General features: G+C 31.5%; 1 protein-coding gene and 1 long non-coding RNA gene across 3 annotated transcripts; one reads left to right on the forward strand and one right to left on the reverse strand.

Moving 5' to 3' along the window:
• Window positions 1-7,675: 7,675 nt before the first annotated feature.
• On the forward strand, window positions 7,676-9,939 carry LOC143047742 (collagen alpha-1(VIII) chain-like). 2 transcript variants are annotated; one of them, XM_076220976.1, is made up of 3 exons: window positions 7,676-7,792; window positions 8,065-8,241; window positions 9,373-9,939. In XM_076220976.1, the coding sequence occupies exons 2-3, from the start codon at window positions 8,109-8,111 to the stop codon at window positions 9,780-9,782; spliced, it is 543 nt and encodes a 180-aa protein (XP_076077091.1). In that variant the 5' UTR covers window positions 7,676-7,792; window positions 8,065-8,108; the 3' UTR covers window positions 9,783-9,939. The 2 variants fall into 2 exon arrangements, with proteins under 2 accessions (XP_076077091.1, XP_076077090.1); XM_076220975.1 differs by having other exon boundaries at window positions 7,781-7,866.
• A 3,491-nt stretch (window positions 9,940-13,430) lies between these two features.
• LOC143047743 (uncharacterized) lies at window positions 13,431-15,275 on the reverse strand. The gene is made up of 3 exons (XR_012969652.1): window positions 15,151-15,275; window positions 14,115-14,243; window positions 13,431-13,759 (listed from the first exon to the last, which is right to left on the reverse strand). It is a non-coding gene; the product is annotated as an uncharacterized LOC143047743 (long non-coding RNA).
• Between the last annotated feature and the right edge of the window lie 921 nt (window positions 15,276-16,196).

Genomic DNA, 16,196 nt, shown 5'->3' on the forward strand with positions numbered 1-16,196 from the left:
GATCATTCTGTAGAACACTGGGATGGGGAAATACTATAGCAACACCGAAAATTAAATGTAAGGGATCCCCATTTGGTGCTTCGGTATCATGGAGTCATTAGTCAACAAAGATATTATTTGACTTATATATGTGTCATACGTTTTTATACTATAAATGATAACATAAATAAACAATACTATACAAAATTATATTCAGATACTTAAGGAAATACCAGAAAGAGAATTTACTTGAGAATGTGCATGCTGCTCTCATGCAGTCTTGGTATGTCTGTTCTTCTATTAAAAATTTGAGTCACATTTGTTTTTTTATGAAATATCGTTCAATTGTTTATTAATCCAGTCCAAAGCATATTGGGAAAAAATCACCTGCAAACATTTAAATTGAACATGTCCATTTTTTCATATAATCCGCGAGGACATTACAAACTTTAAGTTCACGAGTAAATGTTTTGGTAAACAGTAATAATGAATAAAATAATGAACCTGCTACATTAATCATGATTGAGTGCACGATTAAAGTTTACAAGAAAAAGGTTATTCCAGTTATGGAATAACTGTAATATATTTTCTGTCTATGAAGAAATAGCATAAAAAATGTGGTTCACACTGCATAATCCGCGTAGTGGGTTATTTTAAAGTGTGAACCACATTTTTTGTGTTATTTTGAATAGACAGATAAAATATTAGTTATTTCTTATAATTTAATTCTAATTTCCATTTTAAACCGGATAAACCATGAAAAAAACGTTGATGACGTCACGGTCACATGACTAAATTATGTCTATGAGCTGATAAACAAAACAACGCTAGCCAATCAGAAGACGTCGTGTTACATCCAAAACTAAATAATTTTAAAATAGAATTCTTCTGGTAAATGCGTCAATGTCATATAAATCCTCTTAGACGGATATGTACACCTTACCATCATTCCAAAAACCAAATATTTCTGACATTTTACATCAGGTTTGTTAAAAACAAACTCCACTAAGATCAATGAACAAGGAAAACCATGAAATCACTCATTAAATTATCTATGGATAAGCTATTGTTATAGCTGTTAGCGTTTGTATTTGATGCAGTGTAATGGTTTTTGTGTCCTCTTTTACTAAATGTGTTTCCCTCGGTTTTGGTTTTTGATTAGTTATCAAAGGTACCAGTCTTATAATTTAATACGCCAGACGCACGTTTCGTCTACATGAGACTCATCCGTGACGCTCAGATCAAAATAGTTAGAAATCCAAAACAAGCACAAAGTTGAAGAGCATTGAGGACCCAACATTCTAAAATAATTTGCAAAATACGGCTAAGGTAATCTATGCATGGAATAACAAAATCCTTAGTATTTCGAAAAAATCGTTATTTTCTCAATTCACTCTGTTCAATCCAAAATAAATTATTTTGATGTACTCTAGGCTCCTTATTTTCTGACGACAGCCACGAAAAGTAATACGTATATCTCAAATATTTACAGTTAAATTATTTCTGTATTAATAAAGAAAAACACCATTATAGAGACTTCAGATTAATCTTCCTATACCCAAATACACGTACACACTACTCGTTAGATGGTCTCTAGCCTTTTGCACGCATGATTTTAAATAATAAGGGAACTTCTTACTCTATTGCTGTTACAATTAGCCCGCTACCTGAACTCGAAAATTCATACGCCTGTCGTACATAAATATATTACTTTTGCAAACAGTTTTATTAAAAAGACCATATAATTGACAATCATGTCAACACCGAAGTGATGACTACTGAGCTGGTGATACCCTCGGGGACGAAACATCCATCAACAGTGCCATCGACCCAGAGTTGTAGATAGTTAGCTAATGAGCATTGAGGTCACCGTTTTGTTTCGCTTAATCAATTCATGTCTATTGAACAGTGGTATAAAGTAAAATAACAAAAATAACGATCTCCGGGCTAAATTCAAAACGGAACGTCCGTAATTAAAAGAAAAAATCAAACGCTCAAACACATCAAAAGAATAGATAACAACTGTCAAAAGAATAGATAACAACTGTCAAAAGAATAGATAACAACTGTCAAAAGAATAGATAACAACTGTCAAAAGAATAGATAACAACTGTCATTTTCATGACTTGGTACAGGCGTTTTCTTATGAAGAAAATTGTGGATTAAACCAGGTTTTATACTATTATTGCCTTTGTGTAAATTATCTGGAAAAAGGACTTTACCAATGAACTATGAAATTAAATAGTTTGCCTATGGCTTATAGTATTGACAAACAAACCATACCCTTAAACCTTAATCCTGACATTTGATCCATAAGCATGAGGTCAAGGTATAGTAAATCTGCTAGAAAAACTGTACATTATACTATAATTCAATACATCAACTATGGTTGGTATATTGGTTAGTCTATCTGAGGCACGGACTTTACAGTGAAAACTAAACATTGACCAATTTAACAATAAACAGGGGTCGTGGTAGGTTAAACCTGTCAGACGGACATACACACCATTCACACATTCCATACACCAAATTGAATTGTTCATCGCGTATAGCATGCAAGAAATTGTTGCGACCACGCAATATTAACATGGAACACTAATTCATGAAATGGCATGGTTAGGTTAGCCCTGTCAGTCGGACATGTAGGTCCTGAAAGGATTCCCTATACTAAATATAGTTGCTCTTATAACTTAAACATAAATGAGAAATTGACATGAAAAATAGCTAAACAGCTTTTAAGTAATCAGTGAACCATGCATGGGAGGTTATAGATAATGAACATATGACAGACGGAAAATGCGTTACCTAAGGCATCTGTGTATAAGGTATTTAGAACATTGGTTTTTCGTCTTCTAAAACTGAAAACTTTTAGCAAATAGTTTTAAGCGTTGCTGCAGCCTTCAACTAATAACTCGCATCTTGCGCATTCGTTGCCAGCGAATCAATAAAAGAAAATTAACATTATAATGTAACCATTTCAGTCTAAATCAAAATGATCAAATTAGTTCCTGTGATAAACATGATAAAAGTTTCATATTATTTTCGATAGACGTTTCGTCTATAAAAAAAAGCATTAATTACTCTTGAATAGAAATAGTAAAACAACCAATATAAAGATATATTGAGGAGCTTTGTAGAATCGAAGTTCCAAAAGGTTTTGCCAAAGTTTAAGGTAATTTATCGAAAGGCAGATAATTTTAAGGAGGTCAAAATTTCAAAGTTTACCGGTAAATTTCTGATTATGACCATATCAATGATAGTTCATTTCAACACAGAAGTGCTTAATTTTGAATGTGATTTTTTAATTTATTTTTAATTTTGTTATTTAAATTCATCGAGGAGGATTTATATCAATGGTAAATATTTACTGCATAACACTAGCTTTGCGGCCTTAACATTTGGAAATCCTAAACATATTAAAAATTTGAAGAGGTGCAAAAACCAATATGGCCAAAGGTAAAGCTGAAGCCGGTGACGGAATCAGAGTTTTGCACAAGAAAGAAAGAAATCCTTAATTTAGAATTTGGTCAGAAATTTTATTAAAGCAAATTTTGATAACACAATATCCTTATGCGCATGCAAGTACCGAAACTTGAATGCAAATATCTCAGAACGTAATTGAAGTCATAAACTAAGATGTAAAATAACTCATCGAACTTATAATTAAAAACTCGTATTCGTCTGAAAAAAATATCAGTGTTGTTGGAATTAAATTAAGAATTTTCGCTCCTCTTGTTTTTAATTTTTTGACATATTCTCGGAATCCTTCTCGTTTTATCATTGTAGTGCCAATAAATTAATTCCCCGCTAACCCCTACTTTTCTAACCGGTTTTTTGCCGCTTTTAAAAATGCTATATTAGTTGTCAAAGGTACCAGGATTGTGATTTAATACGCCAGACGCGCGTTCGCCTACATAAGACTCATCAGTGCCGCTTAGATCAAAATAGTTATCAAGACATACAAGTACAGAGTTCGTTCTTATGTTGTACTGGTATACCCCTGTCCCAGGTTAGGGGAGGGTTGGGATCCTGTTAATATGTTGAACCCCGCCACATTTTGTTTGTGTGTGCCTGTCCCCCGTCAGGAGCCTGCAATTGAGTGGTTGTCGTTTGTTTATGTGTAACATACATGTATTTGTTTTTAGTTCAATTTTTGTACATAGATAAGGCTGTAAGTTTTATCGTTGAAATTGTTTTATATTGTCATTTCGGGGCGTTTTAAGTCTGACTATGTGGTATAGGCTTTTCTCATTGTTAAAGGCCGTACGGTGACATATAGTTGTTTATTTCTGAATCATTTTGGTCTCTCGTGGAGAGTTGTCTCATTGGCAATAATACCACATCTTCTTTTTTTTAATATACGAGTAAATACAAAAATCCTTATTTATTTATACCCTTGAAAAAGGGTGTCTGTGTAAAATGTATGACAATTCTACAAATAACCATTTAATTTTAAATGACTTACATCTCAAAAACAAGTTACGAGCTCTTCAATATTTCTGCTTTTTTTTAGATCTTTTACTTATAAATTATCAATTTATAACAGTCTGTTGAAAAGATTGTTATTTCGAAACAGAGTACCGAAAATGCTTAATTGGAAGGCAAAATCATAAACGAGGTTGAAAAACAATCCTTACCCTAAATTCAAAAATAGTTGTGGTAAGTACGGTTGGATCTTTTTTTCACAAAAAATTGGTGTTAATGGCAGGCCTTGGTAGTCACTGTTGGGCCAATTTTCTTTGACGGTGTATTGATCTATAGCTTTTCTACTGCTGGATATTGAAGGTGATTTACACATATACGAAATAAATATTTCTTAACAAAAATATAAATTTTTATTTACATCAATGTGTTACTTTTATGTATCAAATAACGATTATTTTGATAATTTGACAATTTGAATTCACATTATTCATTATAATTGTTGATGATATTAACCTATTCGAAAACTAATATAAAGAACTAAGACCAAGAGTCAACCAAGGCAAGTTACTGTCTGATTATAATATATAACTGACAATGCTCTTTTCTGTACCTTATTAAAACAAACTAAATGATAGCGGGGCAAATGAAATGTTTCTTATTCATAGATGATCATGAGTAGTTTTCAACTGGAATAGATTGTGTACACTAGCGATTTGATATAATAAGAATATTCATAAATTATGTAAAATTAAAGACATTGAAACATGTTGCAGAAACATTGCATTCCATGTTAAATAGGGTGTCGGGTTATAAAGGATAAAGATCCGGTTAGAAGTTTTTTGCTAGATTTGAAGAGTGATCGTCAAAATGCGATTAGATATTTGGATGAGAATTGATTGTTGAGAACCTTCCATACATCATTACTGGAATGTTAGGTTCTAGCTACCTTCTGTCGAATTTTACTTACAAGAATAAATAGTAAATCATTCAAAAGAGCTGTTTTCATATATAATATTAATCAGGTTGAAAGTTTAATCGCAGCTGTCTTCACCACATTCAGCTACAGGGGAACAAAATCTTCCCGTAACGAAATCTTTAAATTTTTCTGTAAAGCTTTTCATTTATAATTTGATACGCTTTCAGATCTCAGTATTACAACTTTCCTTGACGGGGACAATTTTGATGTTTACACCTTGTTATTTCTAGGGACTATATGAGGATTTATCTATAATGTAATATTATATTTCTTTATAAAAATATAACGAATATTCTAACATGACGTCTTTCAAACGCTTTGAGTACACACCCGTGGTAAAATATGAATAGATTGTTTGGGCTGTTCCGATGGTACTCCCACGGCAAATGCTTTTTCTTGAATGAGCTACCCGACGTCATAGAACTATGATGTCAGAAAATAAGCATTTAACGGGAAAATAAACGCTTGTGAAACCGAAAATCCTCACAAACTAGAAAAAATAAACAAACGATGTTAACACGTGTTATATAAGCCATTTTTGTATACTTATAAGACATATAAGTACAATTGTCATTTAGATTCATCCATATCTATCTAAATATTTTATTGTAAATAGTTGAAGCATATCACTTATTCAGTTTGCTTCGATGTTTTACGTCAATGTAAAAGAGCGTTTATTTATGGAAAACGACAAATAGTGTCCTCACCTAGAGAGCTTCGATCCTAAACAATTGCCGTTGTCCTATTAGAATCGAAATAATTTATTGGGGCTTGAATATATATACGGGTTGTCCCTTTATGCCGATATTTTACCCCTCGCATTCGCTCAGGGTAAAAATGTGTAGAATATAAGGGTCAACCCATGGTAAAATTACGATATATTCAAGCCCCCATGAATTATTTCTTTAATATTTGAAGCAATATGTATTCGTTATGTAAAAGTTAACAATCTTCAAAATAAACAATATATGACCAACAATGTCGTTTTTTTCTGTACTCAATAAAAAAAAAATAAGTACATGTAAGGATTACCTAGTGCGGTGATCACCTTTAATTTATTATACTTATAAATAAAGGCAACAGTAGTATACCGCTGTTCAAAACTCATAAATCCATGGACAAAAAACAAAATCGGGGTAACAAACTAAAACCGAGGGAAACGCATTAAATATAAGAGGAGAACAACGACACAACACTAAAATGTAACACACACAGAAACGGACTAAGCATCAGACAAAATCCCACGAGAATAACAAATATAACATCAAAACCAAATACATGAATTTGGGATAGACAAGTACCGTGACACGTCTTATCGCCATGTGAATTTTCACTCAAAAATAAGAGAAAACAAACGACGCAACGTTAAAATGTAACACACACAGAAACGAACAATAATATAACAATGGCCATATTCCTGACTTGGTACAAGACATTTTTAAAGGAAAAAATGGTGGGTTGAACCTAGTTTTGTGGCATGCCAAACCTCCCTCTAAGAAACCCTTGTCATCGCTCTTTATATATACCTTCAATTATTTTGTTTATTTGTTGTCACACACTGGAATATTTATAAGTAAACCACAAATGATGAATTGTGCTATTCCATTATTGCAAAACGTAAATCTTTTCTAGGAATTCTCTTTATGATTCAACATATACTTGTTCTAATTGTACAAACATCCTGTTTGATGTCATGCGTTTTTTACGGTAAATCACAAAACAAAAAGAAGAAAACAATTTAAATACATGAAATATAGTAATTACATGTAAAACATAATTAACTGTACTAAAATTTCGAGTTACATAGTTTTCCTATAATATATTTTGAAATGCATTGATGGTAATTTGGTGAAATATAAAAATGATTTTGTATTACATTAAATGGTGTGTACAGTTCTGCTAATATATACTTGGTTCAATATCTCTCTTTCAATCTTTACTAGAAATGAAAACAAAATGCTAACTCCGACATATAGAATCGAATGGTTGGTGTTTTGTTCTTTATTGTGTTGATATATGGTACGTGCTCTCACACGCCTCGCACTAATCATTGACCTTTACATTTTGATATTCATCGTCATAGTTCTCAAACAATCAAAAAAAGTAAGGTCAATACATAAAAGTTCAGCTTCATTCATCAGATGTTTTGCGAAATGAAAGTTGTTTTGTTTGATTAATTGTGCAAGTCGTTTGGTGATGTGAATCATTATCTGCCCATGCAAAAAGCAGCTTAAAAATTCGAGAAATTTTTGAACAGGATGTTTGTACAATTAGAACAAGTATATGTTGAATCATAAAAAGAATTCCTAGAAAAGATTTACGTTTTGCAATAATGGAATAGCACAATTCATTATTTGTGGTTTACTTATTAACATTCCAGTGTGTGACAACAAATAAACAGGATAATTGAAGGTATATATAAAGAGCAATGAAAAGGGTTTCAATACATTTATACTCAGATAAATTCATAACAAATTCACAAAAAGGTAAGTCGTAAAACAGAGATCACTTCATAATTGTTTTGTTGTTATTTGTTTGTGGCAAAGTATCATTAAACTTCACTATATACTAGAAACAAATAATCGCTCACTAAATAAATCGAAGTTTTGTTACGATGTTGAATGCATATAACTGATTTAAAAATATTTGTACAGACAAATTGTTTGCGACTTCTTTTTTTGTAGAATTCTTACACTGAAAGGGAAACGTCAATAAATTGATAGCCAGGATGAATATGTCTCCAATGATCGTCATTTTCATGGTCATGTCTTTTCCCTTAATATCGTGCAGTTCACAGTCATGTGTTATGGACATATTAGATCAGTTTGATAAAATGAAAGTGGACGTGGCAAAGTCTAAAGGTCTGTTTTATTATATTGTTTAATAATGAGTGTCAGCAATTTTTTTTTAAGTATGAATGACATGTTGACAATAGACCAAATCTTTTAATTTTGTGTTATTGTTTTAATTTTTTTTTTCTTAATTGAATAAAAAATATACTGTCATATTTTATGTAAGTTCGACTTTATAATTTGTTATTAAAGACCCTTAAATGACTAATGCTAACCAATTCAAACGATAACGCTATCGGTCTTATTCATGTACAAAAGAAAATTACCAAAAACAAATTTGATATACAGCAACAAATTATGAATGTTTTGACCTTCAGGATAAATGCAAATGTAACGAATAATAGTCTTTTAATATATGCCTCAACAATACTACTATCGGAAACATAGATGCAAATTCGAGGTAACTACATAGAAAAAAACTTAACTTTATTAATTTAAAGTTCTTTCCGACTTTATTTCGGTTTCTTATCACCACAAGGTAAAGATTATATACATTAATTTGCGCCAATTAAAAAATCTCAATAACTGTCTGTTAATTTCAAAATACAACATCTCACCAATCATTCGTTATTAGCAAAAATGTAAAATGAAAATACTCCCGTTTTCCGTTTTGATTATCGAGAAATCAAAACCAAAAAACGAAAACACATTTGTTTTTTATTTTGGTTTTTAAGAAATCAAAAACGAAAAATGAAAACGCTATCGTTTTATGTTTGTTTTTTTATTTTGATATTTCAAAACCAAAAACGAATGGACGCAAAAATACACGGACATTTTTGACCCCTTAAACCTCCCTTAATTTTTTCTAATTCCAATTAGATAACACCAAAGAGACAAATTACGTGAAAAGGGAACGATCATTTGATTTCCTGGACCAGGAGCATTTTGGAAATGAATATAAATATCAGAAAATGTGAATATAATGCAATACAAAATGCAGAAATAATTTTATTGAAATTGAACAAGCCACCATATAAAAGCAAACATTCCGTTCACAAAAAAAAATTACACCAACTTCTCTAAAACAGCAACTGGTTATTCTGTAAGAATTGATTGAATTAAATTATATAACAGTACTTCCTATGAAATTCATTTATTTGTTTGTAATGTAACAATTGGTTTTTTTATATATATATACAGCTGCCTCTGCATCTGTGAAGCCAGCATTTTTTGCAGCGCTTACACCGCATTTTACATTAACTGGTCTAAATTCCGTATTAAAATTTGATGATGTCAGAGTGAATAGAGGTGGAGCATATGACCCATCAACAGGTGTGTTTACAGCGACTGTTCAAGGACTTTACCATTTTTCCTGTATGATTTTGGCAAATCATGGTGCCGTAGTACATTACCAACTGAACAAGAATGATCAACCATATATTCTTGGTTACTCACATAAAGGAGCAGCTGCAGACTCGAGTACAATTAGTGCTGTGATAGAGCTAACAATTGGAGATCGAGTATTTGTCAAGCATAGACATACTGCAGCTTCAGAAGTTGTTTTTGGGTATGCTCACACGTCCTTTTCTGGATATTTTATACGTGAATAAACCAATAGTTGCATAATGATTTTCTTTGATTTTTTTTTTAGTTTTATGTATCTAATATTACTTAAGATAAAACACAATGTATATCTTTAGGACTCATAACGTGTTAGAATTGGATGGTGATAGGTAAAATATTTCAATAAAATTATAAATGCGTCTTTGCTGAAATTTTATTACTTTTGAAATTGAATAATGAGTGATAATATCAAACGATATCATATTCTCTCTTGCTGGTGATATCGCACCCTTTTATTGTGATAGGAGAACTATCTATTTATGCATAAAAGGAAATTTTGTCTGCGTAATATTATTTGAATTTTTACACCTTAGCTGAACAATGCTTTATTTGTCTTTTTAGTGCATATCATACTTTTATATAAACAATAATGTTCATGAAATAAGTGTGAATAAAACCATCATGATGTGTATATTTTAGGTTCATACTGTGATTTAGCTTATAACACAATATTGACTGCTGTACCCATATTGTTGACATTTTTGCCTATTATGTTTGTGTGTTTAGTGCACACATTGTGTCAATATGATAGCATTTTATACTACTGCCACACAAGTGACAGATTTAGATAGCTTTAAAACCATATTTAATCTACCATTTGCTAAATAAAGAATCTCCAAGGGTGACTGGGGAATGAAAATATGGTCACCCTTGGTCTTCCTCCGGCCGGCGGTAAATACCTCGCTAAAGTGGGCGTCCGGTCAGAATGCGGATGTTAAATCCGATGCCTCGTGTGAAGAGAGTGCCACGTTCTTTGCACGTTGATAACCGTTGCAACAACTCTTTGAGGGGTCTGTAGGTGGGTAGCTGCAAGGCTGTTTTTTTGTCCTTCTTCAAAATACCCTCATTTCCCCGTGGCATTCCAAATGTTCCCGACTTTCATCCTGGACTGCCTCTATTACAAGACATACGTATTGTATAAGTTGTTAATTTGTTGTCGTCCTGTGCAATGTATAAAACTTTTTCTACAAAGTACAGCCATGTGTTTACCGTTTTTAATGGCCTGATTTCCTAGTAACTGGCAAGGATTTCCAGCTTGCTTTCAGTAACCGTAATCAGTCATTGAACAAGTGGTATACTTAGTTTTGTCGCTATAGCAACCTCAGTTTCTTGATTTCCCGAATATAAACATAATATTTGCTGTTATATAAACTCTATAAAAAAAATTTTATATCAAACCTACAAGCATAATTCTTGTTTCAAGTTAAATAGTAGATTTGTATCTATCAAATACATGTTCAAGATTTTAAGCCTCATATTGTTTTGATCTTTAAAAATATGATTTATTTCATTCCCGCCAAAAATAAAACGTAAAAATGAAAACGTTTCCAGTATTTGAAAAATATCTACCAGTGAATTCTTTATAATAATTTCAAGAAGGAAAGTGCCATGTGTACTCTTCAAAATAAAGCCAAAAAAAGTGTATGTCACCGACCTTTTAAAAAAGTTATGAGTAATTTTCATGTTTTTTTCTTGTTCGTTTTGGAGAAAAGAGTTGTCTTTCTTCAGAACATTGCATCTGACGTCATAGTACAAACTTTCCTTGCTGGCGCACTATTTGAAAATTCGCAAATTGGACGTTTGAAACCCACATTTAAATTTCCAAGAATAACAACTATATTCACCTAGTTTATTATCCGGACATACAAGAAATTAAATGCACGTGTCAGTATCAGATCTCATGATGTTGTTGCCACACAATATTAAACTTCAGAAACACCATCCGTCGGAATGGAAAATTGTTTGAAATAACCTTTCTCGCCGCTTTTGTTAGGAAAGTCTGTTTTTGTCCTTTGTCCATCATTAGCAAAATTATTGAAAAGAAATGAAAGATGGCACTGGCTAACAACAGAGACTATGACTATATCAGACTATATGTGTGTGTTTTTTTCGAGTCAATTTCAGAAGTTTGACGTAACGAACTCATTTGCTACTGTTGACAGACGGACACATGAAAGCATGGACGGACTTCTTTATACCATTATATTTCCCGACTAAGATGAACGTATAGAAATTATTCCATCTAGTTTGTGAACTCATTATTTCTGAATATTTAAGATATAAGGAAATTAAAATTATAGGCATAATAAATGAATTAAAGTTTGTGATTCTAAAACGTTATACATCTATCATGAAATACAATCCCTGTTATTACTACCTCAAATGACGATGTTTTGAATAAACGAGACAGTAAATATAAAATACAAAAGGTTTTGAATTCAAAAATAAATTTTGAAATCATTTTCGGTTGAAAACTACAAAGTAAGATTTCTCCAAAAGGATAAAAATGTAAATTAAAAAAAAGACAAGGTTGTTGCCGGAATTGAAAATCGAAATTTGTTTTCAATCTTTCCAGTCATAGTTTTAGCTAAATGAAAGGGAGAGATTTTATGTTGGATTTTATTCTTGGAGCAATTGTTTTTGTCATAAATTAAATTTACAACTATTTTATATGTTTTGCCTTCCAGCTAATTTCCTACTGTATGTAGGGTAAAACTTTGTTTGGCTTCCTTGCTTTGTTTGTATAAATGTTTATTCATGCTTTGTTATTAAGATTGACATCTTCATATATATATATAGGTATGTAAACCTGTATATATGATAATTCGATTGGACATTAACAAAATATACCAACAAAGCAAGCAACTAACTAAAGTGTTGATCTACATACAGTAGGAAATTAGCTGTAAGCTTCAGTGAGATCAGGCGAAATGTTTATCATTTCTTCTTAAAACAATTTGAAATGAAACAAATGAAAAACAACAATGACCCTTTGTCATAATGATAAGATTTTGTCAAATAAGCAGTATAAATAAATTTTAACTTCATTGCAAGATTGGACATTATTTTACGAGAATCATCCAGACATTAGTTACATGCATACGTTGCCAGTATGTCAAAACTTCTAGGAATAATTTTTTATCGGCATGCCCTTCTGAATACTCAATTTTTTAAATTTTGAAATATTGACATTAAAATTTGAATGGATCAAATCATAGGGAACATGTGTACTAAGTTTTAAGTTGACATGACTTCAACTTCATCAAAAATTACCTTGACCAAAAACTTTAACCTGAAGCGGGACAGACGGACGAACGAACGAACGGCCGCAAAGACCAAAAAACATAAATTGGCCATAAAAATAACTTTCACCTAATATCTAATAACCCTGGTAACCCGTACACAATCGGCACAAATGAAAGACAAAATCTACACAAGTGAAAGAATACAAAAAAATGAAATGCAGATTGGCGGAAATACAAGACAAAATCTACGCATGTGAAAGAATAAAAAAAAATGAAATGCAGATCGGCGAAAAAGGTCGAATTCAAAATCTATATTTTATTGTTTTTATTAGACCGAAGTTTAAATATAGTGTAGTATCTTTTGTGTCCATTTGTGTTAAATTTCCACAAGATATCAGCTCGACGCTTAATTCCTCTTTACTTTGGAGACGTATTTTTAAGGGTACACAATGTTGGAATCCGTGAAAAACGCGAAATAAGACGTTATAATTTGACGTTTTTTTCATTGCTAGAAACAACGTCATAGAGCTTTTATGTCACTACCAAGTTGCGTTAGTTGATGCGCATAAACAATAGGCTGTTTGGTCTTTAAAGTAGTTTTGTACTATGTTACATTTAATCGTTTATTGTACAATATTGTTATAAAAAATACAGAAAAGTATGTACTATACATCGATACATATATTATAGTCTATAGTTAATGGCTCCATGATACTGTGGCACCAAACGGCGTACCCTTACATTTAATCTTTGGGGTTGCTATATTATTTCCCCATTCTAATGTCCAACTAAATGAGTCATGTCCACATCCCATACTGTGGAATCTACCATCACCAGCCGAATATCCTTCGCAACACACCAGGGTCCCTGCATTACCATTTATAGTCATAGAATATCTTATTCTTAATCCATGGGTTCCAAATATTGATGTCGACGAACTGATAATAAATAAATAAAAAGTATTATTGCAGTTATGAGTACATAATGTCAATACATACATTCGATGATCGCATACTAGTGAATATTTTGTGCACTGTTAATTCTGTTCCTATTTTGTTTCTATGGTCTTATTTTTCGAACTTGTTATAATTCAGAATGCAAACACATAAAATGAGTTATATATCTAAAAGCTTATATATAAGTTGTACCTTAAAAATAATGTCCTTTATGGATAATTCGTGTTTCATTAACAATTATACAAAATCTGCACATTTCCATATACCCCCTTTAATCTTATATTTTGGAATAATGTTATACAGAAAAATTCTAACGAGTATGTATATAAATACGTACCTACATTCTGGTCCCCAGAAATTTGGGGCAGCATAACAACTTCCTCCTCCACTACCGTAAGTTTCAAACACCTGAGATACAACTACTATCAAGACGATTAACAAGTATATCCTAGACATTTTTTTTTATCTGAAACAAAGATAACGGCATACAATTTGCTTGAATGGATTACAAGGAAATTTTTTTTTTACATAATTTGTCACCAAGCTTTTACTATAAAGTTGTTGCTTTGTTAATAGTTGAATAAAATTTACCATGATTATAATTTAGTATGCCAGGCGCGCGTTTCGTCTACATAAGACTCATCAGTGGCGCTCATATCAAAATATTTATACAGTTAAACAAGTACAAAGTTGGAGAGCATTGGGGATCTAAACTTCCAGAAAGTTAACATTAACCAACCTGAGTGCATTTACTTTATTTAAAGCAACGAATGCAGTGAATGTTATTTAGAAGTAATTTTAACTCGTCAGTGATACTTAAGGCGATAATATCTAAAAATCCAAAACTAATTAAAAAATGAAGAGCTTCAAGTTCAGCTTACAAACCAAAGCCGTACAAGGAATCAGAATATATTCCTTAGAAATGGGTATCAAAACCAATGGTAAATGCATCTGTTAGAACGTATTCAATAATGTAAATGTAATACATATATAGTAATATAGATAAACTTTATATCCGGCAATATGCTGTACATATATCATGAGGCACAAAAAGGACGTTGACACAAAACGTTCTAAGCGCGATGATTATAAAGTTTTTCATGTACCTATATTCCCTTGTATGGTATATACATAATTCAGTTTGTTAACATTTCAAATGATTATCTTGAACTATTTTACAGAATTTTATACATTAACGATTGCAGTTAAAATATTCGAATGATTTGTAAATAAGAATGCAATTGATATTCTCATATCATTGTTTTTTTGGGTTTGAGCATCCGTACACCTATCAAATAACCCTCAACGAGTACACTGGATTCTTTTGTAATAATAATAATTGTAATGTTATCATGATTTGCATTATACTTAACTGTAAGGTTAATTAGTACTGATTCCCTCGATATATTCATTGACAAATTTAAATTTAGAGTAAGTCTGGCTTATTTATACCCTTTTATAAGATATGGTGCGCGTTGTTTATTCCATCTGCTTATCTCAAATACTTCGTGTTATTTTGAAACGCAAAATGAATTACCTTATCGGTCAAGCAAACTTTATAAATACAACGTTATTAATAGATACTAGATAATTGTGTATATCAGTTCTAAAGTGTCTCAAAATTTAAGACCAAACAAATTTTTATCAGTATTTCTTATAGTCATTTAACAGATTATATATATTCCACCAATATTCTCATTCTTTTTAATCATTCTCAGTTGTATGCTTAGTAAGAAAAAAGAAAGTTATAGAGGGATGTCATTGATACTTAAATCATCCTCCTCCTTCTCCTCCTAATTATCATCATCATCAAAAACACATTATATGATATGAAACAATGCAAATACAACATTTGAAAATTGTTTATAAACAAAATAATAGTTGACCTATTACTTATAGAATTTGAAAATTGAAACTTATTACGAAACTTAACTTTGACCGAGGAACTCAGGAAACTGGACCAAGATCTATTCAGATGACCCATGTAAGACAGACATGTACACCATACTATCATTTAAACGAAACAAATACAGGTAACCTTTTGATCTTAGTATCTTATAAATGAACTAAAGTATGTAGAAGTAATCTTGGTCAATGAACTATGAAAATATAACTCTTGCTGCCAGTGTTGGAGAAACAGCATAATTACAAATACTTAATTTGATCACCTAACCTTGAAATAAGTTTAATGAATAGAATGAATCGTGTCTAACCTTGCATTGTTTCAATTTGCTAAAAATATACATGTAATGGACCTGTTTCTCGTGTTATTTAAAACAAAAATGGTATACACTATTCATTTAAACGCGTCATTGAACCATTAACTAAAAAAATGTAAGGGTTCCGCGGAACCCAGTGGCACGCCTTCTTTTGCTGTAAGTCACACACTCAACAAAAATGTTGAAAAAAAATCAATAAA

The sequence above is a fragment of the Mytilus galloprovincialis genome, chromosome 10 (assembly GCF_965363235.1).
Source record: "Mytilus galloprovincialis chromosome 10, xbMytGall1.hap1.1, whole genome shotgun sequence".
Classification (NCBI taxonomy): domain Eukaryota; kingdom Metazoa; phylum Mollusca; class Bivalvia; order Mytilida; family Mytilidae; genus Mytilus; species Mytilus galloprovincialis.

Excerpts from the sequence above, each read along its gene's own strand:
- LOC143047742 (XM_076220976.1), top strand. The coding sequence starts at position 8,109 with ATGAATATGTCTCCAATGATCGTCATTTTCATGGTCATGTCTTTTCCC. Across the intron at positions 8,242-9,372 it reads GGACGTGGCAAAGTCTAAAG|CTGCCTCTGCATCTGTGAAG; the intron begins GTCTGTTTTATT and ends ATATATATACAG.